Source organism: Bison bison, unplaced genomic scaffold, assembly GCF_000754665.1.
Source record: "Bison bison bison isolate TAMUID 2011002044 unplaced genomic scaffold, Bison_UMD1.0 scf7180017864363, whole genome shotgun sequence".
Taxonomy (NCBI): Eukaryota; Metazoa; Chordata; class Mammalia; order Artiodactyla; family Bovidae; genus Bison; species Bison bison.
Window position 1 is genome coordinate 2,603,916 of NW_011494935.1, and position 21,894 is coordinate 2,625,809.

The window sequence follows — 21,894 nt, forward strand, 5'->3', positions numbered from 1 at the left end:
GTGACTTTTGTACAAATTCCATTAATTTTGGGTTTTCCCTTTCTTATTTTTTTAAAATTAGAGGGAATACTTTTTGCAAATACGCTTCATTAAGAAAAATGAGCAGCTATCATTACTAGTGCAATAAGAATTACCAAAAAGGGGGAGGAAAACAGAGTTCTTGTGTCTTAATTAAAAACTGTTAAGACACAAAACCTGGCTCTTTGCTCCCTTTCCAACAGCCAAAAGGGAAACATGGATCAGTTACATGCTATCAAGAAGAAAGAAAATACAAGTAATTCGACTAGTGCATGTGAGTGAAAGTCGCTCAGTCCTGTCCGACTCTTTGCGACTGTAGAGTCCATGGGATTCTCCAGGCCAGAATACTGGAGTGAGTAACCTTTTCCTTCTCCAGGGCAATCTTCCCAACCCAGGTCTCCCGCATTGCGGGCAGATTCTTTCATCAGCTGAGACACAAGGGAAGCCCCGACTAGTGCATACGTAGAGGCCAATATTATTTTCACCTTTTCCCTTGCTTTTCAAAGCCTAATACATTTGCCGCCACAGACAACAATCTGCTGCTGCTGCCAAGTCGCTTCAGTCGTTTCCGACTCTGTGTGACCCCATGGACTGTAGCCCACCAGGCTCCTCCATCCATGGGATTTTCCAGGCAAGAGTACTGGAGTGGGGTGCCATTGCCTTCTCCGGACAACAATCTAGTGGGCACTTATTATTATTTTCCTGCTTAACATAAAGGGATGCACGTTGGGAATTCGCTGTACCAGATAGCGGGTGCTCCATATTTTCATTAAAGTCTGTAATTCTTTTGTTAGGGTTTGTAATTGGCTTTCTTAGCATTATGAGGGAAGTGGTAATGGAGGTGGCAATGGGCAGGTAGACATAATTCAATACAAGACTACAGTAATCTCGATGGCAGCTCTTATAACGAGATCAGCTTGCATGATTCTCTGAGACTTGGGCTTGCCCCTTTCTTGACGATCCTGTTTCTTCTGAGATTGGGTAAAACGGGTAGAATTCTTAACTCCTGAAATTACTAGTGTTAGTGGCCCCTGGTGACAGGTTGAGTTCTCAAGTCCTCAGTCCTCAAACATCACCTTTTAGGCCTCATTCGGAACATGACAAAGCCACACGAGTCCTAGGCCCGTCTCCCACGAGGATCTCCGTTCACCTGAGTAAGCCTCAGTGCACTGCCTCCGAACCAGCTTCGACTTTGTCGAAATAATACCACAGACGTCATACTCCCGCGGCTCCCGCCCAAGAGCCCGCCAGCGGGACGCATGCGCAGAACTGGCGCGCGCCCACAGCCAGCTAGGCGTCGCAGGTGTGTGTACACCGGTCACAGTCTCCGAAAGGCCTGCTTCCCTCGTCGCGGCGAGGCAGTTCTTGGCGGCGACTACGTAGTATGACTACACGAAGAGAAACAAAGGAAGAGATTGTCCCGTCTCTGGCGCGCTTCCGTTTCAAACTCTAACTTCCGGTTCGTTAGCCGGTTCCGGTCCCCGTCTCTCACTTCCGGTCGCCGTGGGTTCCTCTGCGGTCGGTTCCTGCATCCGCTGTTGTCGATTCAGCTGTGCTCCAGGTGAGGGAACGCTGGGCATCCCTGCCCACTACCCGCGGAAACACCGTTGGGCTGGAGGACCGCAGCTTTGCTGTCCTCGGTGCGCGACCTTCACTGTGGCCTGGCAGGCCGGCTGGGGCTGCATTAGGGCGTCCCGCCCGCGGCTACCCTGGTCCGTGCGCGGCCCAGGCCTTCGGCCTCGGCCCGCTCATCACAGGGGCCGCCACCCTCGCATCCAGCCTCCTCGCCTGGGTGGAGGGCTTTCCGCGCCTCTGTGGGTTTTTGCGTCCTCCCGTCTCATTCCTCTCTCGTCTGGGGTTTGTCCATTTCTTCCCCCTCCCTGTTGAACGTATCTCAGCCGTTCTGGGTTTTGGGGGTCTCTGCCTGTCCCCTAGCTGCTGCTTCTCTGCACTCGCTCGCAGTTGCTGCAGCCGTGCTGTCCAGAGAACGAGTTGGCAGTTCTTCAATAGTAGGCAGGTTGAAAAGTTAATTCCCCTCAATTCCTAAAGCTGAAGGTCCTTTCAAATTGACCGCCTTTGCTACTTTTTAGTTGTGTGGTCTGGAGCAGCTTGTTTTTCAAATTTCTAGTCTGTATAGTGAAGACAGTAGTTGTCACTTTAGGATTGTGAAGATTAAATGAGATTATTCAATAAAATTGTCGAGCATATTATAATTTTTCTATTTTCACCACCATTTGTATCGCTTATAAGTGCTGTCACAGCTGTTATTGCAGGGCTTAACGCTATTGTCATGGTAAACATTACTACCTTGACTAGACAAGTCACCACTGTATGTTAGGTTGGAAGAATTTATCCAGACAGCCGTTCTTGACCGTAGTTTCACCACCATAAAGGTATGTTCCTTGCTAACTTATTTTGGTTGGATCGCCATACCTACCCCCAAAATCGTTTTTCACTTTATAAATCTGATAAGATCTGGAATGACACAAAACATTAGAATTGTGTAGGGAAAGGCCAAATGTGAAAACAAAATGACTCGTGCATTTGCATTGCATTGCTCCATTCTTGTGAATAATCTAAATATTCAAGGAGTAAAGTTCAGTATAACTTTGAAAAACACTTTTAAGGGCTTTTGCATTACACTTTTTTATGGTATTTGTTTTATTGTGCCTAGTCCTTTAGAGCAGTTGTCAGTTTGGAAATCCACTTGTGGCATAGGTGACATGTAACATTTGTATACTGCTTTACTAAGCACGCAGAGCCCATGCCATCTGGCACATTTTCTTTTTTAAGGCTGAGAAAATTGAAGAGCCTCTCTAACTTTAAGATGCCTCAAAGATGGGGGGGAGGTGGCAACAGGGATTGTTAAAACACGAAGTGCTAGGTCTCTTCTTTCCAGGCCCAGTTACATTTCTAACAAGTTACCAAGTGGGGTCAGTGCTGTTGAATGGTCTGGGGACCACACTTTGAGAACACTCATCTAGAGGCACAATGATTTGTCTGCACCCATCTAGAGTTGAGGTGATCTCGCTTCAAATGTTTTGTTCTGCCCAATACAACGTGCTGTATTAGCACTGTTTGCATTCCTAGCTCTTGTAAGTTTTCATTTTTATTTCCACTTCTCACAGAAAAATAATATTTAAATGGTATTTCAGTTTGACACAAAAGGCCTATTTGGCTTTTTTTTTGAGGAGTATAGCATTTGTTAGAGCACGTTCTTGCCAAATAGAATACATTGCTCTAAAGTAGCATACCTTCTTGTAGAGCAGGTTATAAACATAGAATGAATGTAAGTGAATTTATGGTGCTCTTTTCAATGGGCATGCTGAAGACATCTTGAGTTTCCAAATTACATTTGCATGTTAAGATTCAGAATTTGCCTTCTTTCTTGTTGGTTGTAATACTTGAAGAGTGCAGTCATAATATATTATGACAGCATTTGGAAATACCACTACTTTGAGATGAAAAAGATCTAGTTCTCTGACCTGCTGGGGGAACAAACATGAAAACTGGTAGAAAGCTTTATGGCGGGGAAGACCTACCTGCTATCATTGATGAGTGGCAGCTGCTGTATAATCTTTGTGTACTTTATCTGTGCCTGTGGGTTTTGTATTTACTGATCTTTGGTACCTTAAGTTCAATTCAAGAGAGACACAAGGGGAAGAAACTTGAGATTTAGTCAGAAGACCTGTTCATTTATCAGCTGTTTGTGCATAAGCCAATTACATAACCTCCCTGAACTCCTAGAGAATTCCATGGACTGTATAGTCCATGGGGTCACAAAGAGTCGGACACAACTGAGCGACTTTCACTTCACTTCTAAACTCTCTGTTTCCTTCACAGTGAAAGAGAGACAGTTCTTACCAAACAACCTTGTTAAATGAGATTGTGTAAAAACTGTTCTGTGTATTCAGTTCAGTTCAATCACTCAGTTGTATCCGACTCTGTGACCCCCATGAACTGCAGCACGCAAGGCTTCCCTGTCCATCACCAACTCCCGGAGCTTGCTTAAACTCATATGCATCGAGTCAGTGATGCCATCCAACCATCTCATCCCCTGTGAAAAAGTGAAAGTGAAAATCGCTCAGTTGTGTCTGACTATACAATCTATGGAATTCTCTAGGCCAGAATACTGGAGTGGGTAGCCTTTCCTTTCTCCAGGGGATCTTCCCAACCCAGGGATCGAATCCAGGTCTCCCGCATTGCAGGCGGTTTCTTTACCAGCTGAGCCACAAGGGAAGCCCAAGAATACTGGAGTGGCTAGCCTATGCCTTCTCTAGTGGATCTTCCTGACCCAGGAATTGAACTGGGATCTCCTGCATTGCAGGCAGATTCTTTACCAAATGAGCTATTAGGGAAGCCCTGTTTATTAAATCTGAAATAAATAATGGCCATTTACCATTTGTTTAATGCTGTGCCTAAAACACTGCAGTTCTAATTTTTGAAACTATTTAACCAATACTTACTTGCATAGTGCTACCTATGTGCCAGGTAGTATGTGACTTACAAAAATTAACTTACTCCTCATGAACCTTGAGAAGTAGGTAGTATTATCATCCCTATTTTACTGATGAGGAAACCTAGGCACTAAGAGTCAATTAACTTTCTAAGGTTAAATAGCTAATAAGTGGGATTCCTGAACTCCAAACTCAGGTAATCTGACTCAACAGTTTGTGCTCTTAACAACTCACTGTCCTACCTTGCAAATGGTAAATGAACATGGATGGTCCATCATGGAGGAATTTGCCTGTAGCACAAACCTAATATGTAGTTCATGATTGCAGCTTTCCAAACAGGAATAATCTGATAGAATATTAGAGGGTTGTAACTAAGCTAAAAGTTGGGAGCATGGAGGAATTTTAACTTTGACTCCTAATAACTTTTGGTGTTCTGATAACATTTCTATAAGTAGAAAATCCTGTTTCTGTACCATCAAGTTGTAAAATAGGACTCAAAGGATGCAGTTTATAAGACTTAGAGCTTTGATACATCTTTTTAAAAATTTTTGTTGAATATAGTTGCTTTGCAACGTTGTGTTAGTTTCTGCTGTATGACCATGATATCTTTGATACGTCTGTTTCAACATGTATATGGTTTTCTTTCTAGGTATCTTTTTCAGAAGGAAAACTGCCTTATCATATGTTTCAAAGATGGCTCTTCCTATCATTGTAAAATGGGGTGGACAGGAGTATTCAGTGACCACACTTTCGGAAGATGATACTGTGCTGGATCTCAAACAGTTTCTGAAGACCCTTACAGGAGTGCTACCAGAACGCCAGAAGTTACTTGGGCTCAAAGTTAAAGGTAATTTTCTTCCTTCTTCAAATTTATTGCATTGATATATTTATAAATCTTTACATTAGCTATTACCAGTTCACCTTAATAAGTCTTTCCCCCTGGAGGTTTCTTTGATAGGGATATCCCTTAAACTATTTTAGTGATACAATAAGAGTATTTAAGGATACTTGGAAATAACACCACTATTAAGATTACTGTTGATTTCCTCTGACGGTTGATGTTTGCTTGTTAAACCTTGGACATGGAAGTCCCAGGTAAAGAGTGTAATTTGTAATATCTGTCTTCTAGTACAGTCTTTTCATTACAGCTTGGGCCTTTTACTCTCTCCAAATAACCTTTTCTCTTTTGAAAGTAATAATGATTTAGAAATTATCAGCAATGTTCATATTCAGTTAAAAGGCACTTTTAAGGTGTTTTTGTTTGTTTTATCATTGAAGAGTGAGTTCTGAGTAGCAGTAAATCTACAGTTATCCCAGGCAGTCAATTTTCAGGACTTTCCGGAAAACAGTTATTTTCATCTTGAACAACAGAATAAGAATAAAACATGAGTTTATTTAGTTAGTTGAATTAAAGATGTTCCTCTAAGACGGAGTTGGGGGAAAAAACCCAACCTTGTATTAATTGCTCTTCATAGTGTGTTAGAAACTGCTAATTCAGCAGTAATCGTTTATTAATTTAAGGGAAAAGAACCTGCTGTGGAATCTTTTAATGTTAGGGTTTTGTATAATGGGATAGTGAAATCAGCACCTGAACTTTAGTGAGAAAACAGTCATTTGCTTGTATTGTAGGCAAACCTGCAGAAAATGATGTTAAGCTTGGAGCTCTCAAACTGAAACCAAATACTAAAATCATGATGATGGGAACTCGTGAGGAGAGCTTGGTAAATGTTTACTTTTGTTACATTTGTCCCATTGAAGATGCGTGCGTGCTTAGTCGCTCAGTCATGTCCGACTCTTTGCGACCCTCCAGACTCCTCTGTCCATGGGATTTTTCTGGCAAGAATACCGGAGTGGGTTGCCAGTTCCTCCTCCAGGGGATCTTCCCGACCCAGGGATCAAACCCACGTTTCCTTCATTACAGGTGGATTCTTTACCACTGAGCCACCGAGGCTGAAGATATTATGATTTATATCACACTGTTACATCATAGTTTTAATTGTGGTAAAATTGTCAGTTTAATAGTCAATAGAAAGTAAAAACTGCACAGTGAATGTGGTATTAACTCAGCAGAAAGCAAACACTGGGGAACTTTTCCGTGTACACAGGCAGCTTTTAGTATAGTAGTAGTGATAATGGTCAAATTTAACGTGGTAAATCTGCCCAGTGAATATATGTAAAATGTGGACGTTTTCCCATAGCGCGTGCTTGCAAGACTTTTGGACTCAATTTGTATCTCTTAATTTTTTATGCTATGCATATATTTGTTATGTTAAAGATAATATGGTAAAGCAATACTGTTTTTCGTCTTAATAGGAAGATGTCTTAGGTCCACCTCCTGACAATGATGACGTTGTTAACGACTTTGATATTGAAGATGAAGTAGTTGAAGTAGAAAATAGGTGAGTGCTTTTCATCATCAAAGGGAATTGGTTGTAATACAAGAAAAAGTGAATCTTTTCGTCTGATTTTATTTTTCATTAGGGAGGAAAACCTACTGAAAATTTCCCGCAGAGTAAAAGAGTACAAAGTGGAAATTTTGAATCCTCCCAGGGAAGGGAAAAAACTTTTGGTACTAGATGTTGATTATACATTATTTGGTAAGTCAGCTGAAACGGTGCTTCATCGTCTGTTACCCGTAACAGCATTTTCCCCTTTTGTGTTTTCCTTGCACTACGAATTACTTGAAAGCATTTCTTTTTATTTTAAAAGTAAATCATTTATTGTAAGCAAAAAAAAGAAGTCATATGTAATCCCAAGATCCAGAGATCTTTTTTTATGTGTTAATTTCCTGGATATTTATATGTATATCCTTTTCATGTTTACTTAATGATATATTCAACATTTCAATCATTTTGTATTCATTGTGAGTTAAATATATGTATTTTTTGGTCTGGTGATTTTCTAGTTTGTGAATACGTGATACTTTAATAAAGCCGTTACCTATTTATTAACATTTTATGAGGATTATTTAAAAATCATTTTTGATAGTTTATTTCTGGTTTTCTGTTATGTTCAAAACAGATTCTTGAATTTAAGAATTTGACATTTGATACTTCATGTCAACAAAAAAAGATATTCATTTCATCCTTTAATATTGCCAGAAATAATTAGTTAACTCCTGACATTAAAATGATCATATTTACCTCTAATCCTAACCTTTAAGTACATGTCATAAGTTAGTGTACATTTATTTTAAAATTTGATTGGTAAATTAATTGAATCTGTTATTTTGGTGAAATATGATTATATTTGGAAGGTGAATGGCTAAAAAGTGAGTATATCTGGCCCTAGTTTGTTTTTCATATCCTAAAATAAGATCTATGTTTTAGAGATTAGAAGAAAACGTACTGTTTATTATATAAGCCTGAATTCTGGGTATTGACTCTGCAAATTGAACAGAATTGATCAGTTAAAGTTGGAGCAAGAATAGTGAATCGTGTGCTTTGAAGATGTCCCTCTGTCAGCTGATAGAAGTTAGTCCGAAGTAGTTAGTATTTTGAGTGTTTCTGTTATATTTCAGAAGTTTAATTGATGTTAGATACTTGTCCATGATAATAAACTAATCATCATTTCTAACTGATTTTCTTTTAGACCATAGGTCTTGTGCAGAGACTGGGGTAGAATTAATGCGGCCATATCTTCATGAATTCCTAACATCTGCATATGAGGATTATGACATTGTTATTTGGTGTAAGCTGTATTTCTTGTTTAGATTTTCATGAAAATAAGGTTGTTGCTTATATTACTTTGCTTTATAAAATGTGACTTAAATTTTATTTTGCAAATTTCTGATGAAGCATGTTTGATACTTTCATCACAGTGTGAACGTATACATGTATTTGCCAATACCACTGAAATACTTAAATATAGGATGAGAGTAGTTTATAGTGTGAAATAAAATGGCCTGTTTTTACAAGACCCCACTTTGATAAGGATCTTTTCTTTCTGATATTTCCTATAGAATCTTTGATGTTTTAGTATACTGTTGCTTTCTCCTTTCTTCATTATTCTAGTCTCAGAACATTAGAGAAACATATGTATTAAAAAAAATTTACAGTGATATAGTTCAGAAATAAAGGCAATGTGAATTTACTTAGGGAAAATTAATAAGTGGGTTAAAGCAGTGTGACTCAGTTGTGGTCTGCCATCCCAGGAACTTGTAGGTCTATGACAAGAGTGAGTTTGCTCCAGAAAAGTAAATTTACTGCATTACTGAGCACACTGTTCAGTTGAGGTGACATTATTTTTTTTGTGGCATGATTTTCTGAAAAGGAAAGGGGAGTGGTGTATTGATTTATATCTTACCTTCCCATAAACATTTTAAGTTTTCTCTTGGCAATGTCATAAGCAGAAAAGAGCTATCCTAATTGTGAATTAATAAACTCCCATCAGCTAAAGATGGTACATTTAACTGTATTAGGTTACTGATTATAGAGGCTACATACTTCTGCAGTCTGTAAATTTCCTTTGTATTTTCTCTTATTAATCAGAGTATTTCAATAGTTTAGTACTAACATGAGTGCATATCTGTTATAACTAAATATATACTTAAACATATAATTTTCTGATTTTTAAGATACAGAGGAGAAAGCTTCCTAAAAAACAGTTTTGTGTTCAGCAATTCTGACTTCTGAGATGACATTTGAGAAAAACATTTATCCTCTAAATGTTATTAGAGTAGACTTAGGGATTTTGAGAACTTTTTACAATCATATATTTAAAATAGGTTATTTTTATAAATTTCATAGTAGTACATTGAAAAGGGCATCTCATTTTATAGCTAAGTAGACTAAGGTTTTAATTCTGGCTCTGACCTTCCTGATACTGGGCAGGTCAGTTAATCACTCTGAGCCTTAGCTTCTTCATCTGAGAAATGAAGATAAGGAAACCTATATTTCAGGATAGTTATAAGAATAAAATATTGATATAGCAACTAGTAATGTGTCTGACATGTAATAATTGCTTAATAGTTAAATCCTTTTTATTAGCTGAGAATCTGTTTTTCATCTGGGAATTACAGATTCAAAATATATACTGAATTAAAAAGTTATTTTTCCCTATCACATGATTTGTTGTCATTGTAGACACATCATTCTCTAAAATTTTAGTTCAGCTGACCAATTTTGCGTGTAAGGTGATTTTGGTTCTTTTATGTGTGCTAAAGATTTTTATTCCAAGAACTTAGGTACCTCAATTGCCCTTAAAAAATAACATACATGCATGTGTATACACACTTTAAATAATTGAACTCCTTTTTCCCTTTTGAAATATTTTACTCTGTAATACCTATGTAGTTTAAGTCCAGTAACTTGAGATGAGTAATGCACATGAAGCTGAAGGTTGAATTTTAATGTCAGTGATCTCAAAGAGGTTGGTAACTGACAGTGAGCAGGTACATAACATAGATGCAGTTTATGAATTTAGTTGTCTCAGACTTGTTAAAAGCTGCTCGACTCAGTGATCACTAAGTTTGCCAGACCTGGAAAAATTGTAATTTTCATTAGCTTATATTGACATACATACATATTCATCTGCTTATATTGACATACATACATACACACGCCCCCGCCCACACAACCCCCGCCCCCGCCACCTGTGTGTTACCTGGCAGGGGGAACATAGAAAAAAATGGAGATCCAGGCACCCTAAATTCAAGTTTAGAACTGATGGAGAATAGTAGCAGGGCTGTTTTTTAAAGGGTGATTAGGGCTTGATTTATGAATTTCCTAGGTTCAGAGTTCCTTTGAGCATTGGTGACTGGTATCTTTTAGAGAAAAGTTAAAAATTGTTGTCTTGAAGACACAGTAAAATAAGTTTGTTTTTATAAATAATTAAAAGAAAATTAACCATAAATTATGCTAGGGATTATTTGTGGTATATTTGAACTTTTAGTATTGCTTAGAAACTAATTTATACAGAAGAAAGATTTTTTTAAATTAAGTTCAAACTTTTCATATATATTGTGTTATCATTCCTCATGTTTTAGCTGCAACAAATATGAAGTGGATTGAAGCTAAAATGAAAGTAAGTGTTAGAAAACAATCCATTTAAGAACATTTTGAAACTGCATTTGTCTTTTTAGAAAATTCTGAATTAATTTCATTGTGATTGGAGGACATTTAGTACCAAAACAAATGCCAATATCAGGAGTTAGAGGTGTTTTTCAAGTCTGCTTAGTGGTGATTTGCTTTGATTACCTACCTATGTCTTTTTCAAGATAAAGTACAGCAAAGCTCCTGTTCCTCTTTCCCTCATTTTATGCTAACACTTTATTTTCCTTCTTTTGTCTGATATGTGATGCTTAAAGGAGTGATGCTCTTCTAAAATAGTGAATTAGGAAGTAACCTGTTTCTGGTAGTATATTGAAAAGGGCCCCTCATTTGGAAGCTAAATAGACTAGAGTTCTTTGGACTACCATTTACTCAATCTGCTTAGTGAAACTAAAATGCTTGCCAGTTGTTGATCAAGATGTGGTAGCCAGGGGGATAGAAAGATGGTATAATGGGAAATTATGCTGGGCTATTCATAAAGCCTGGGATTGTCTACATTATTATATTTTAACCATGTGAACATTTATATTTATAGGAGCTGGGAGTGAGTACAAATGCAAATTACAAGATTACCTTCATGTTGGACAGTGCTGCTATGATAACAGTGCATACTCCGAGGAGAGGATTAATAGATGTAAGAAGTCATTTTTCTTTTATTTAAAGACTTGCTTGTTTTCTGATATATTATTTGCATTTGTATTTATGGAATAAACTACACAAAGAGTTTAGAAATCCGACTGGATAATAAAGTATCAGTTGAGTTTTGACGGAGGAAGCTGTATTTCAAGTTAATAGATTTGAATTTTAGTGACAAAATTAAGAAGCTTAAGGAAGGGCTGTCAGGAAAAGTCATGGTTAATTGTCCTATGATGATAGCAGCACAGTGTTGCTAAAGACAGAATGCTGCTGCTACTGCTGCTGCTAAGTCGCTTCAGTCGTGTCCGACTCTGTGGGACCCCATAGGCGGCAGCCCACCAGGTTCCGCCATCCCTGGGATTCTCCAGGCAAGAACACTGGAGTGGGTTGCCATTTCCTTCCCCAATGCATGAAAGTGAAAAGTGAAAGTGAAGTCGTTCAGTCGTGTCCAACTTGTAGCGACCCTGTGGACTGCAGCCTACCAGGCTCCTCCGTCCATGAGATTTTCTAGGCAAGAGTACTGGAGTGGCTTGCCATTGCCTTCTCCAACAGTGTAGAGGAGACAGAGTAGATGAGAAAAAATACTGGATATCTTCAGGGAAGATAGTAGAAACAGACCAGAACATACTTGTCTTGGCCTATATGAAACTGATAAATAAAAGCAGATACATCATGATGCATGTCTTTGGGGTGACGTATGTGAAGGCCTAAAGAAAATAAGAAGAACCGTCAAAAAAGATTTGTGCTTAAAAAGATTAAGTTTCTTCACTTTGTTTACTCATGAAGTAACTAGTCATACTATGAACTTCTAGTATCTGCAAAGCCCTGCAATGGGCACTGTTGGGAATAAAGAGATGAGAACACCTGGTTCCATGCCTTTTGGAAACACACAGACTAATAGGAATTGGGGAGAACTTAGCAAACTAGGAAAATTTAGAAGAGACAGTATTAAAATTGTCCATCCTAAGTCAAATTATGTGCATGGGGATTTTTCAGTAAAGGAAATTAAATCTACATCAGGAGAAAATGTAATTTATTATCTGCTGAAGTGGTACATTTACTAAATCTAAACGGGGAAAAGAAGTGTGGCAAATGTTAAACATAGGAATGTTTCTAATAATGAAAAAGGAATAAAAAGAAATCCTCAATAAACAAATCCCCACCATGGTAGACAGTTGATTGTATAAATTTTTGTTCACCCATTTAATGGAATGCGGCTAACTATTTGATGTAGTATTTAGTGCTTTAAAATTTTTTCATGATACATTATTAAAGTGAAAGAAGTATTTTAGCAGTATTTGCAAACTGTTAGAAAATAGTTTTTTAACCTTTGTTTGGTTCAGGGTTTCCCTTAGCTTAACAAAAGATGTGTGAACTCTTTGAGGCTGCCGCTGTTTATCAGAAAGACTGGAGGTAAATATACCGGAATATCTAGTTGTAATCTTTGGTACTAACTGGATTATAGATATTTAAAATTTTTCCTTTGTCCTTTTTTGTGTTTTCACAATTTTTTTCCCTACAGTCAGCAATGTTACTTCTCTAATTGAGAACAAAGTAGCGCATGTTTTGGGGAACATATAGTGCTTGACCTAATTACAAAATGACAGCTCTATTTAGGAGGATGTAGGATTGCTAACCCTGGCTGTCATAGAGCTCTTGTCTTATCTCTTGAGACTTTATGTTGGCTAGGAAAACCAAAAATCTGGTTTGTTGTTTCAGTTCCAATATATTTGTCTTCAAGTATTTGGGGGGTTTGTTTCAGTAGTAAACAGATAGTGCAAACACATACAGCAAATAAAATTTTAATGACATTAAAATATTTCAATAACATTTTTTGTAGTAGCAGGAACACTAAGATAGGAAAAGAGACTTTCTCCATATTAAAATAAACTATAGAAGGAAAAAAGAAAACATTTTAAAATGACAACTCTTATTACTATTTATTACTACCATTTAATTTCATATAGTTAATAGCATGTAATCTCGTATCACAAATGAGACTCCTGCATTCAGCAAAAAGTACTTTTTCTTCTAAAAGAAAAAACTTTTAACTTCTAAAAGTTAGTGTATTAAAAAAATTTTTGAATGTATAAAAAAAGTTCACGTGATTCACAAAGTATATAGTGAAAAGTCTTCCTCCGTCCTGAACCTTCCAGCCACTTAACTGTCCTTCGTATAGGCAATCACTGTTACTTCTCATGTGGTTTTACAGAGAATTTATGCAAGTATCAACAGATATGAATATCTGAGGAATTATCTTTTTGAAGGCTCATTTTAAGAATTCAGAAATACAAGAAAGAATTTACAAATTATGGTATTTTTGAAGTTAAGCAGTCAAATGCTCTAGAAATTGTGCACCTGTACTACTGAACTAAAGAGAAAGTCAATTTTTGCTTTACAAAATATTTAAATATTGTAGTAAAAGAGCCAGATACATTGTTGTTAAGGTTTGCTAGTTTTGAAAACAGAACCCAAGTGAAACCTCAGGTTCTGGGGACATAAGACTGCTCAGCAGACTCTAAATAATTACTAGATTCTTACTTTTTAAATTAAATACTCTTATTTTGATCCCAAGTCTTTGTGTTAAAATTATTGAAAGTGTTATAATGGGCTTAGTTCCATTAGACATGAGCAGACCTTTCAGAAGTTAACATTGGGAGATACATTGTCTCTTAAAGTGTGTTGCCTCTCAGTTCTGGTCTGTTCACAGAGCCATCACTGTCTTGTGGTAAAGGAACACTCTGGCATAGTTCTGTAGGCATTTTGCAGTATTTTTGCTTCTAAGAAAGGATGAACTATTAATGAAATTTAAGTTAAATCTAAGTTTTTATTCTAAGGTAAAGCCTCTTGGTGTTATATGGGGAAAGTTTTCGGAGTTTTACAGCAAGAAAAACACCATCATGTTTGATGACATAGGAAGAAATTTTCTAATGAACCCACAGAATGGACTAAAGGTAAGACATAATTTACTTGCTATTCTCATATATGCTGGTATATGTAGTAGAACTTTAGCACTATTGAATTTCATACATTTTTTCAGGTAATGTGTTGGCAAGAAGAACTTACATGTTTAGAAAAATTCGTATAAAATTGAACATTTTCTCTTTCGCATGGTATCTCCTTAGTTAACCAACTCATGTTGATGTTTTATTTTCACTAAGCTCTGAGGAACAACATGAGCTTACTGACATTGACTTTCAGCATCAAAAGTGAAAGCATCAGACATTGTTGGATTAAGGATTGTTGTTGTTGTTAAGTCTTTAAGTCATGTCTTACTCTATGTGATCCCATGGACTGTAACCTGCCAGGCTCCTCTGTCCATGATGATTCTCCAGACAAGAATACTGGAGTGGGTTGCCATGCCCTCCTCCAGGGGATCTTTCCAACCCAGGGATCGAACCAGGTCTCCCTCATTGCAGGCAGTTTCTTTACCGTGTGAGCAGTGTAAAATTGGTGAGAGAGAAATTGAAACTTAAAGTTTTTGGTACCTGTGACTGCCAATGTGTCAGTACAATATGAAAATGGAAAAGAGAGCTTGATATTATGGTACTAATGCAAATGAAATCTCCATTTGAAGTGTAAATCCTGACACTAAGATATTTTTAATCTCAGTCCTAAACTTTTCCACAAGCTGAATTCTTGATGACTTTAAAAGACAAGAGAAAAACTTGAAGCAGATACATTTTTGAAGCTATCCTTGCAGACTATTGATGTGGTCTTCGGTGTACAAGAAGGATAGTTGAGGGAATTTTTATTAATCTAGGCAGTGAATTGTCACAAATATAAAAACTCTTGACTTGGAAGAGAAGTACTAGGGATAGATTGGTGGTTATGTTCCCCTTTAAAAAACTGATTTCTGTTTGAGGCTTTAGGAGAAGTGCTTTTCCCCTGTGTGGTTTACCAGGTATAAGACACAAAAGTACATTCTTCAGTCTTGAGCAAAGATTCAGTTGGTCTAAGCTGAATCTTGTATGAAACCAATGGTATCTGTACTGGAAAGGAGGTAAAATCATGGTATTCAGGGAATGATTAAAATTTTTTTTTGGTTGAGGTATAATATTAGTTTCAGGTGTACAATATAGTTTATGATTTGATATTTGTATAAATTGTGAAATGATCACCACACTTGTGTCACCATACAGAGTTATTTTTTTTCTTGTGATGAGAACATTTAAGATCTACTCTCTTAGCAGCTTTCAAGTATGCAATACGGTATTACTAACTATAGTTATTATGCTCTACCTTATATCCCCATGACTTATTTTATACCTAGAGGTTTGTACCTTTTGACTTTCTTCGTTTCTCCCACCTACCCATTTCTGGCAACCACCAATCTGTTCTTTCTGTTCTCTGTTAGGTATGAGCTTGGTTTTGTGTGTGTGTTTTGTTTTTGTTTTTTCTTAGATTCTGCATGTAAGTAAGACAGGGAATGACTTTTGAGAAGAGCTTAAATTAAAAAAAAAATATTACTTTCATGTGTGTTTTTAGAAGAAACATTTTCCCAGCCAACATTTGGGCCCTCCTCATCTCTGGATACAGCAAGATGATGATACAAATTTCTAGTACTTTAGAGCAAGATTTTTTTTTTTTTTTAACCAGAGTACTCAGTAGAATCACTGAAGGAGTTCCTAAAAATATATTAGTTTCCACCTCCAAAAATTCTAATTCAGGAGAGGTATTTTTAAGCATTCTGTAGGTAATCTCTCTCATGTCTCCTTTTGAAAACTCCTTCTAAGAAAGTAGTAATTAATGTTCTGCCCACATTGACATAGAAGTGGTTTTGAAATTGAGAAATACTCTTAAACTATGTGTTTGTTAGCACTGTTTCATAATACTTCTGGTAGAAATCTCAAAGATTTCACAGAGATTTTAAAGACTGCTTATTTTTGAAGTAGTTAACTTCTTATAATAAAAGTTTGTTAATCTTAAGGTTTGAAATATAACATAGGAGGCTTTGTCAGTTATAAATATAGTACTGAACTTAAGGAAGTTGAGTTTCGGTCATGCATAAACAGTAGTTACTCTGAACTTCACTTTTATTATCTATATAAGGAAGTGGAAATATAAGAGAATGTAGATCATCTAAATATTCTTAAGTTCCTAAAAATGTTTTTTTGGTTATGCAGCAGTAGGGATAATATATGTTGATCACTTAGATTATTCTTGAGAATGGAACAGTGATTATACTGAAACAGTTGAAGTCAATTTTTTCCACTTAACTGGTTTAACTTTTAGATCTAGAATCTTTGGGTTATTTTAGTTTTGTTAATAGTGCTTAAGACCAATTCAATTGTTTAGAAAGTAAAAGTAGCTTAGTAGGGCCTTGGGTTGAAAGTCTTATTTATTAGGCACTGAATCTGTACTTTCTCTTTCAGTCTAAATCTTTTCCTGCTTTTACACTGGAAATCACTTTGGTACATTGTATGTTAATAGTTTAGAAGTTAGTGTGTTTCTTTTACAACCTTTAGTTACATGAGGAAATACTTTAAAATATTACAGTATTGCCCAGGATTGTGCAAAAACTCATGTCACCACATTCTGATATCATGCCTGTTTATACCTAGCTGCAGAGCTTACGAAAGCCCCTGCGGAGACTCTTCTTGATCTCCAGCAGTCACTGCTGCTGCTGTGAAGCAGCACTGCCTGTTTGGAAGTAGGATCTCCTACAAGAGCTTGCATCTGTGCAGATTCTGACAGCTCTTACTGGTGCCAGTCAGCCACCCGCTGACTCACAGCTGTGGAGGTCCTTGGCCCTAAGCTGTTTTGATGCAAGTAGAACCTGGGATGTATGGGAGTATTTTCTTCTGTTGGTTTCAAGCTGCTATTGTGTTTTTCCCATGACACAGTATATAAAAATTCTTGTTAAACCTCTACTCTTGATTGACACGGTAACACTCCCATGGGCTCATTGTTCTCAATATGTAACAGTGATCAAATGTCATATTTTTAAATGTCCCTATGTAAAATTGACCAGTGTGCATTTTCTCTCAGTCACGATAAGGCTATATTAATATTTTACTAAAATGATTTATTCACTTCTTATAGGAGTATGTTTGATTAAAAACAATTTTTTTTTTATAATGGAAAAGTTCAAACATAGAACTGCTTGGAATTGTATAAATTAACCCCCATGTATGCATCATCCTATTTAAACAACTTGTTAATTCATGAATGTTTGCTCTATACCTTAACTGTTTTCCTCTCTTTGATATTTTGCAGCAAATCCTAGACATTATTTCATCTAAAATTAGTTAAAGGTTTATGAAATGCTATCGAGTGGTATATAGATGAGCAGGTTGTTTTAAAAAGTAGAACTCTATTAGAACTTTAACATAAAGAAAAGTACATAAAATGTATAGTTTAACATTATTTTACAGAGAACTTGTGTAACTACCATTCAAGTCAAAATATAAAATTCCTTACTAATTATAGTCTTCAACCCTGTCCATCATCCTGACTTTGATGCTTTTGAAATGAACTTTTTATCATAATAAAATATATTGAACTTAAAAATTCAGAAACCATGAACACTTTTTATGGAAAAACTCATATAATTAAAAATATTTTAATAGAGACTTTAATAATAAAGAAAAATACTTATGATAAAATGTGAGTGAAAACAGGTTATACCAATGCATAATATCTTAGTTATATAAAAATTTAATAGAAAAATACTGATGTGAAATAATCAGACATTTATTTTTCATCATTAGTTTGTTCTTCCATACTAATATATGATAATGATGTTTTATTCTCTAGTATTATAATACAAAGTTGATTTTTTAAATTTATTTAAATGTTTTCTCTTTTCTTTTTTTTAAATAACAAAACAACTATGTGGAGGACTTCTGGGGTTAAATGCATATGTAATATTGCATTTTATTGTGTGATAGTTTTTTATCAGTTTTTGGTCTTTGAAATTATTTGTAATAATAAATTTATGGTTTAAAAAAGTTTATCTCACTCTTCTATAAATCAAGCTTGTATTGTGTACCTTTTTAATGAATGAAGTGACGTGGATGAGATTATTTAATTAGTAAGAAGCAACTAGATAGAAGGGGGAAAAGTCTTAAGTAGTTCTGCAAAGTAGAGAAGCCATGTAGGGTTGAAGTGCTGTAAGATAGCTGGTGTTGTCAAGTTCAGACTGAAAGGCTAATAGAAGACAAATTAGGTGGAAGGGCTCTTCTATTATAAACACACCATGACTGTCAGTGAGATAATATAAAAGTAATTCTTAGTATTGACATCCTTGGTGATATTAATTTCATTGACTGTAACTTAAATGTACAAGTTTGTACTATTTTTCTTACTGCAATGTGAATTATTGGATAATGTCTGTTTGCTAATAGATAAGACCTTTTATGAAAGCACACCTAAATCGAGATAAAGACAAAGAACTTTTAAAATTAACCCAATACCTCAAGGAAATAGCAAAACTAGATGATTTTTTGGACCTGAATCACAAATACTGGGAAAGGTAAGTGTCATTTGTTTAATCATTTATTTCATCTGTACGTTAATGAATGAAAAAATTATCTGGTATCTGTGGTATACACATAACTCTTATTTTTTATTTAAAATGGGTAAATTCTAAAGCTGTTTTGTAATCTAGTGACATCTCCCCTGGAACTGTTTTTCCCTTTCGTCTTAACCTCTAACTTGTTCATAAACACACATCTCTTAAGACCTTCGGTACTTCTTTAGTAGAGAGGCTCTCAAAGGCTAGTGCATGTTTTTAATGCTACCTGTTAATTATTTTGTAACATTTAGTGGGTCACTCTTTTATGAATCATATGAGAATGTAGTCCCTGTTCTCATACTGTAAAATAATGTCAGGATAAAATAAAATATGCTAAAATGTTTTTTGTTAAAAATTACAAGTAACCTCTCTGTAGCAGAAAAATTAGAAAATTAATTCCTTTAGGCAAACAGTTGTGATTATGAAAGATACTAGCTTGATGTCTTGTCTTCTAGTCTTTTTTTCTGAGCACAAATTTAAATACAAATCTACACATAGATTGCATGTAAACATCAAGATTTTGTAGGATAAACCTCTGGAGGTGTGGACAGGATTATGTACTGCAAGTATTCTTTTCAAAGTAGATCTTTAAAGATTGGATTTCACTAATACAGCAACAAAAGAAACTTCATGTAATATAACACTCTGGCTGAATTACACTTTTGGCTTTTCAGATCACTCGTACACTTATTTACTTAGATATACTTATATACTTACATAAACTTGTAATATGCTTCTTACTAGAGTCTCATAATATTAGGACTGTCATTTTTATCCCCAGTTCCTATAAATGGTGTAATAACTAAGTCATAGGAATAATAGACACCATTGTGAGCAAGTTTTACCATCAAGACTTATCTAGATCTCCTGATTTTAAGAACTCTTTCTCCACCCCCATAGCTCTGAGTATAGTAATTCATAAATGGGAGAAATAGAGATGTAAAAATTTTAGTTTGTTTGCACACTCCTATAAAATAATATGAAGAAAAATTTGTTTGTTTAGTGAATTAACATCTTTACACTCTTGATCAGAGTTCTTTAGCAGCTTTGGCTGACTACCTTTATACAGGAAGATCATTAAATGGACTTTGAGTTTTGGGGGAAATTTATAATATTGGCTAATACATTGGTTTCACATTTGGAAGTAAGACAGTATGTAGTGACAGTGTGCAGCCTCCAGAGTCTTGTTTTCAATCTGAACTCCACCACTTTCTTGCTGTATGAACTTGGACAAATTGCTTAACCTCTTGTGACTGTAAAATAGAAATAAATTCTCGTTGAAAACTCCTCATAGAATATTGTGAGGACTAAATAAATTAATGCATGTGTTTAGAACAGTACTTGGCACATAATTAATGTATGTTGCTGCTGCTGCTGCTGCTAAGTTGCTTCAGTCATGTCTGACTCTGTGCGACCCCATAGACGGCAGCCCTCTAGGCTCCTCTGTCCCTGGGATTCTCCAGGCAAGAATACTGGAGTGGGTTGCCATTTCCTTCTCCAATGCATGAAAGTGAAGTCGCTCAGTCGTGCCCGACTCTTCGCATCCCCATGGACTGCAGCCTACCAGGCTCCTCCGTCCATGGGATTTTCCAGGCAAGAGTCCTGGAGTGGGTTGCCATTGCCTTCTCCTAATGCATGTTAGGGATTATTAACAGTTATTACTTATCTTGAAAAGGTTTGTTATTAAAATAAGCAACTTTCTTTGGGGAGGAGTGTTAGATTGTTAACTTGAATTCAGTGTAATACAGCTTAGACATCTTTATTTTGATTTCTTGCAGGTATCTCTCAAAGAAGCAAGGACAGTAGTTACAAGCTGTACTGGCAGTTATTGAAGATACTTAATTATCCAGGAACAACTTCTCGCTTTTATGCTAAAGATCTTTATGATAGTGCTGGACACTGCAGCAAATACCAACTGCTTATACTTGGTCTTCCAGTTTTTTTGTAAATTTAATTTTATATTTTTTGAAGATCATAGCAATACGCCAAAAAAGAAAAAAGCTCCCCCCATATGAATATACTGTAACTCTTAAAAAATATTTTCTCCAGCATAGAGTAGTGAGTACTGACCACACCACACCGCCCCCCCCGCCCCCGCCACACACACGAAGTGGCAGAAATGTATACTTAACAATGTTATTTTGTGACTTTGGAAACAAGTATGTCTTGTGTTTTTGTCTCAATGTGTTGTCTAAGCCCAAACCCATCTTGAAACTACTGTTTTTCTCTTTAAAACCAAAAAAAGAAATGTTTTTAGTAAGGAACTTAATTTGGTTTGCTTAAAATCACTAAGATTTTTTTTTTTATTCCTTTGTCATAAACACAATTTCTCTTCTTACTCCACTACTTACATTTCTAAATTCTGACCTGTTTCATTTGGGTCTGTATGTGTGTCAGTGTTCTTTGAATAAAACTGGAAAACGTCTGCTGTGATACACATATGTCATAGTATGACAAATAGTAAACATAAGACTGAGGAATGGAAGTCCAGAACTAGAGTGTGTTTCTTTGTGGTGGCCAAGTAGAAGCACTCCTGCCTCAAACCATTGTCCTAAAAGCAGTACATTTTCAAATGGGATGTATCACTGGTTCAGCCCTGAAAAGCATGAACAAAAAGTTTTTGTTCTGTTCCAGCTCTGTCTTGTAGAAGTGCAGACACTGTGTTTCAGTGAAAATACCTAGCCATAAGATGAAAAAAAATTTATTTGCAATGCTTGTGCCTGCAGATATGTAATGTGACCACTGTTTTGTGTTGACAGTATTGCTTTATAGAGTTCTTCTATTTGAAAGGAATCTGATTCTTTCAAATAAACATGGTATATATTGTTCTTATGGGGGACTATTTCAGTGGTGTAAATAATAAATTTCTTTTCTTAAGACATTGGTTATCTGCTCTATATTATCCCAGATATTTTGCCTCTTTGTTGAATCATGAAACAAACACTAGGTTCAGGTAGGCACTTCTTGAAAAAAATTAAATGTGTATAGTTTTAAAAGTGTTTATCACTATTCATGCATTTGGAGTTTATTTTAGCAACTAATTAGGTAGTTAGCTTACTTATTTCTAATAAGCACCATGTTTTCAGAAAGATAAACTGTTTGGGGTGGTTATTATAAAGATATAGAGTATAGAAGCATTTGAGAACCCTTAATTAAAATGATTCAATGAGAGCATTTTAATTAGGCTAAATTTAAATATTTAAAGATAGAATAG

General features: G+C 36.0%; 1 protein-coding gene across 1 annotated transcript; it reads left to right on the top strand.

Annotated features, from left to right (window-relative positions):
* The first annotated feature begins 617 nt into the window (after positions 1–617).
* UBLCP1 (ubiquitin-like domain containing CTD phosphatase 1) lies at positions 618–21,559 on the top strand. The gene is made up of 11 exons (XM_010855302.1): positions 618–1,579; positions 5,125–5,322; positions 6,105–6,196; positions 6,789–6,874; positions 6,957–7,072; positions 8,067–8,165; positions 10,462–10,499; positions 11,061–11,159; positions 13,999–14,115; positions 18,511–18,638; positions 20,459–21,559. The coding sequence occupies exons 2-11, from the start codon at positions 5,169–5,171 to the stop codon at positions 20,484–20,486; spliced, it is 957 nt and encodes a 318-aa protein (XP_010853604.1). The 5' UTR covers positions 618–1,579; positions 5,125–5,168; the 3' UTR covers positions 20,487–21,559.
* The last annotated feature ends 335 nt before the right edge of the window (positions 21,560–21,894 follow it).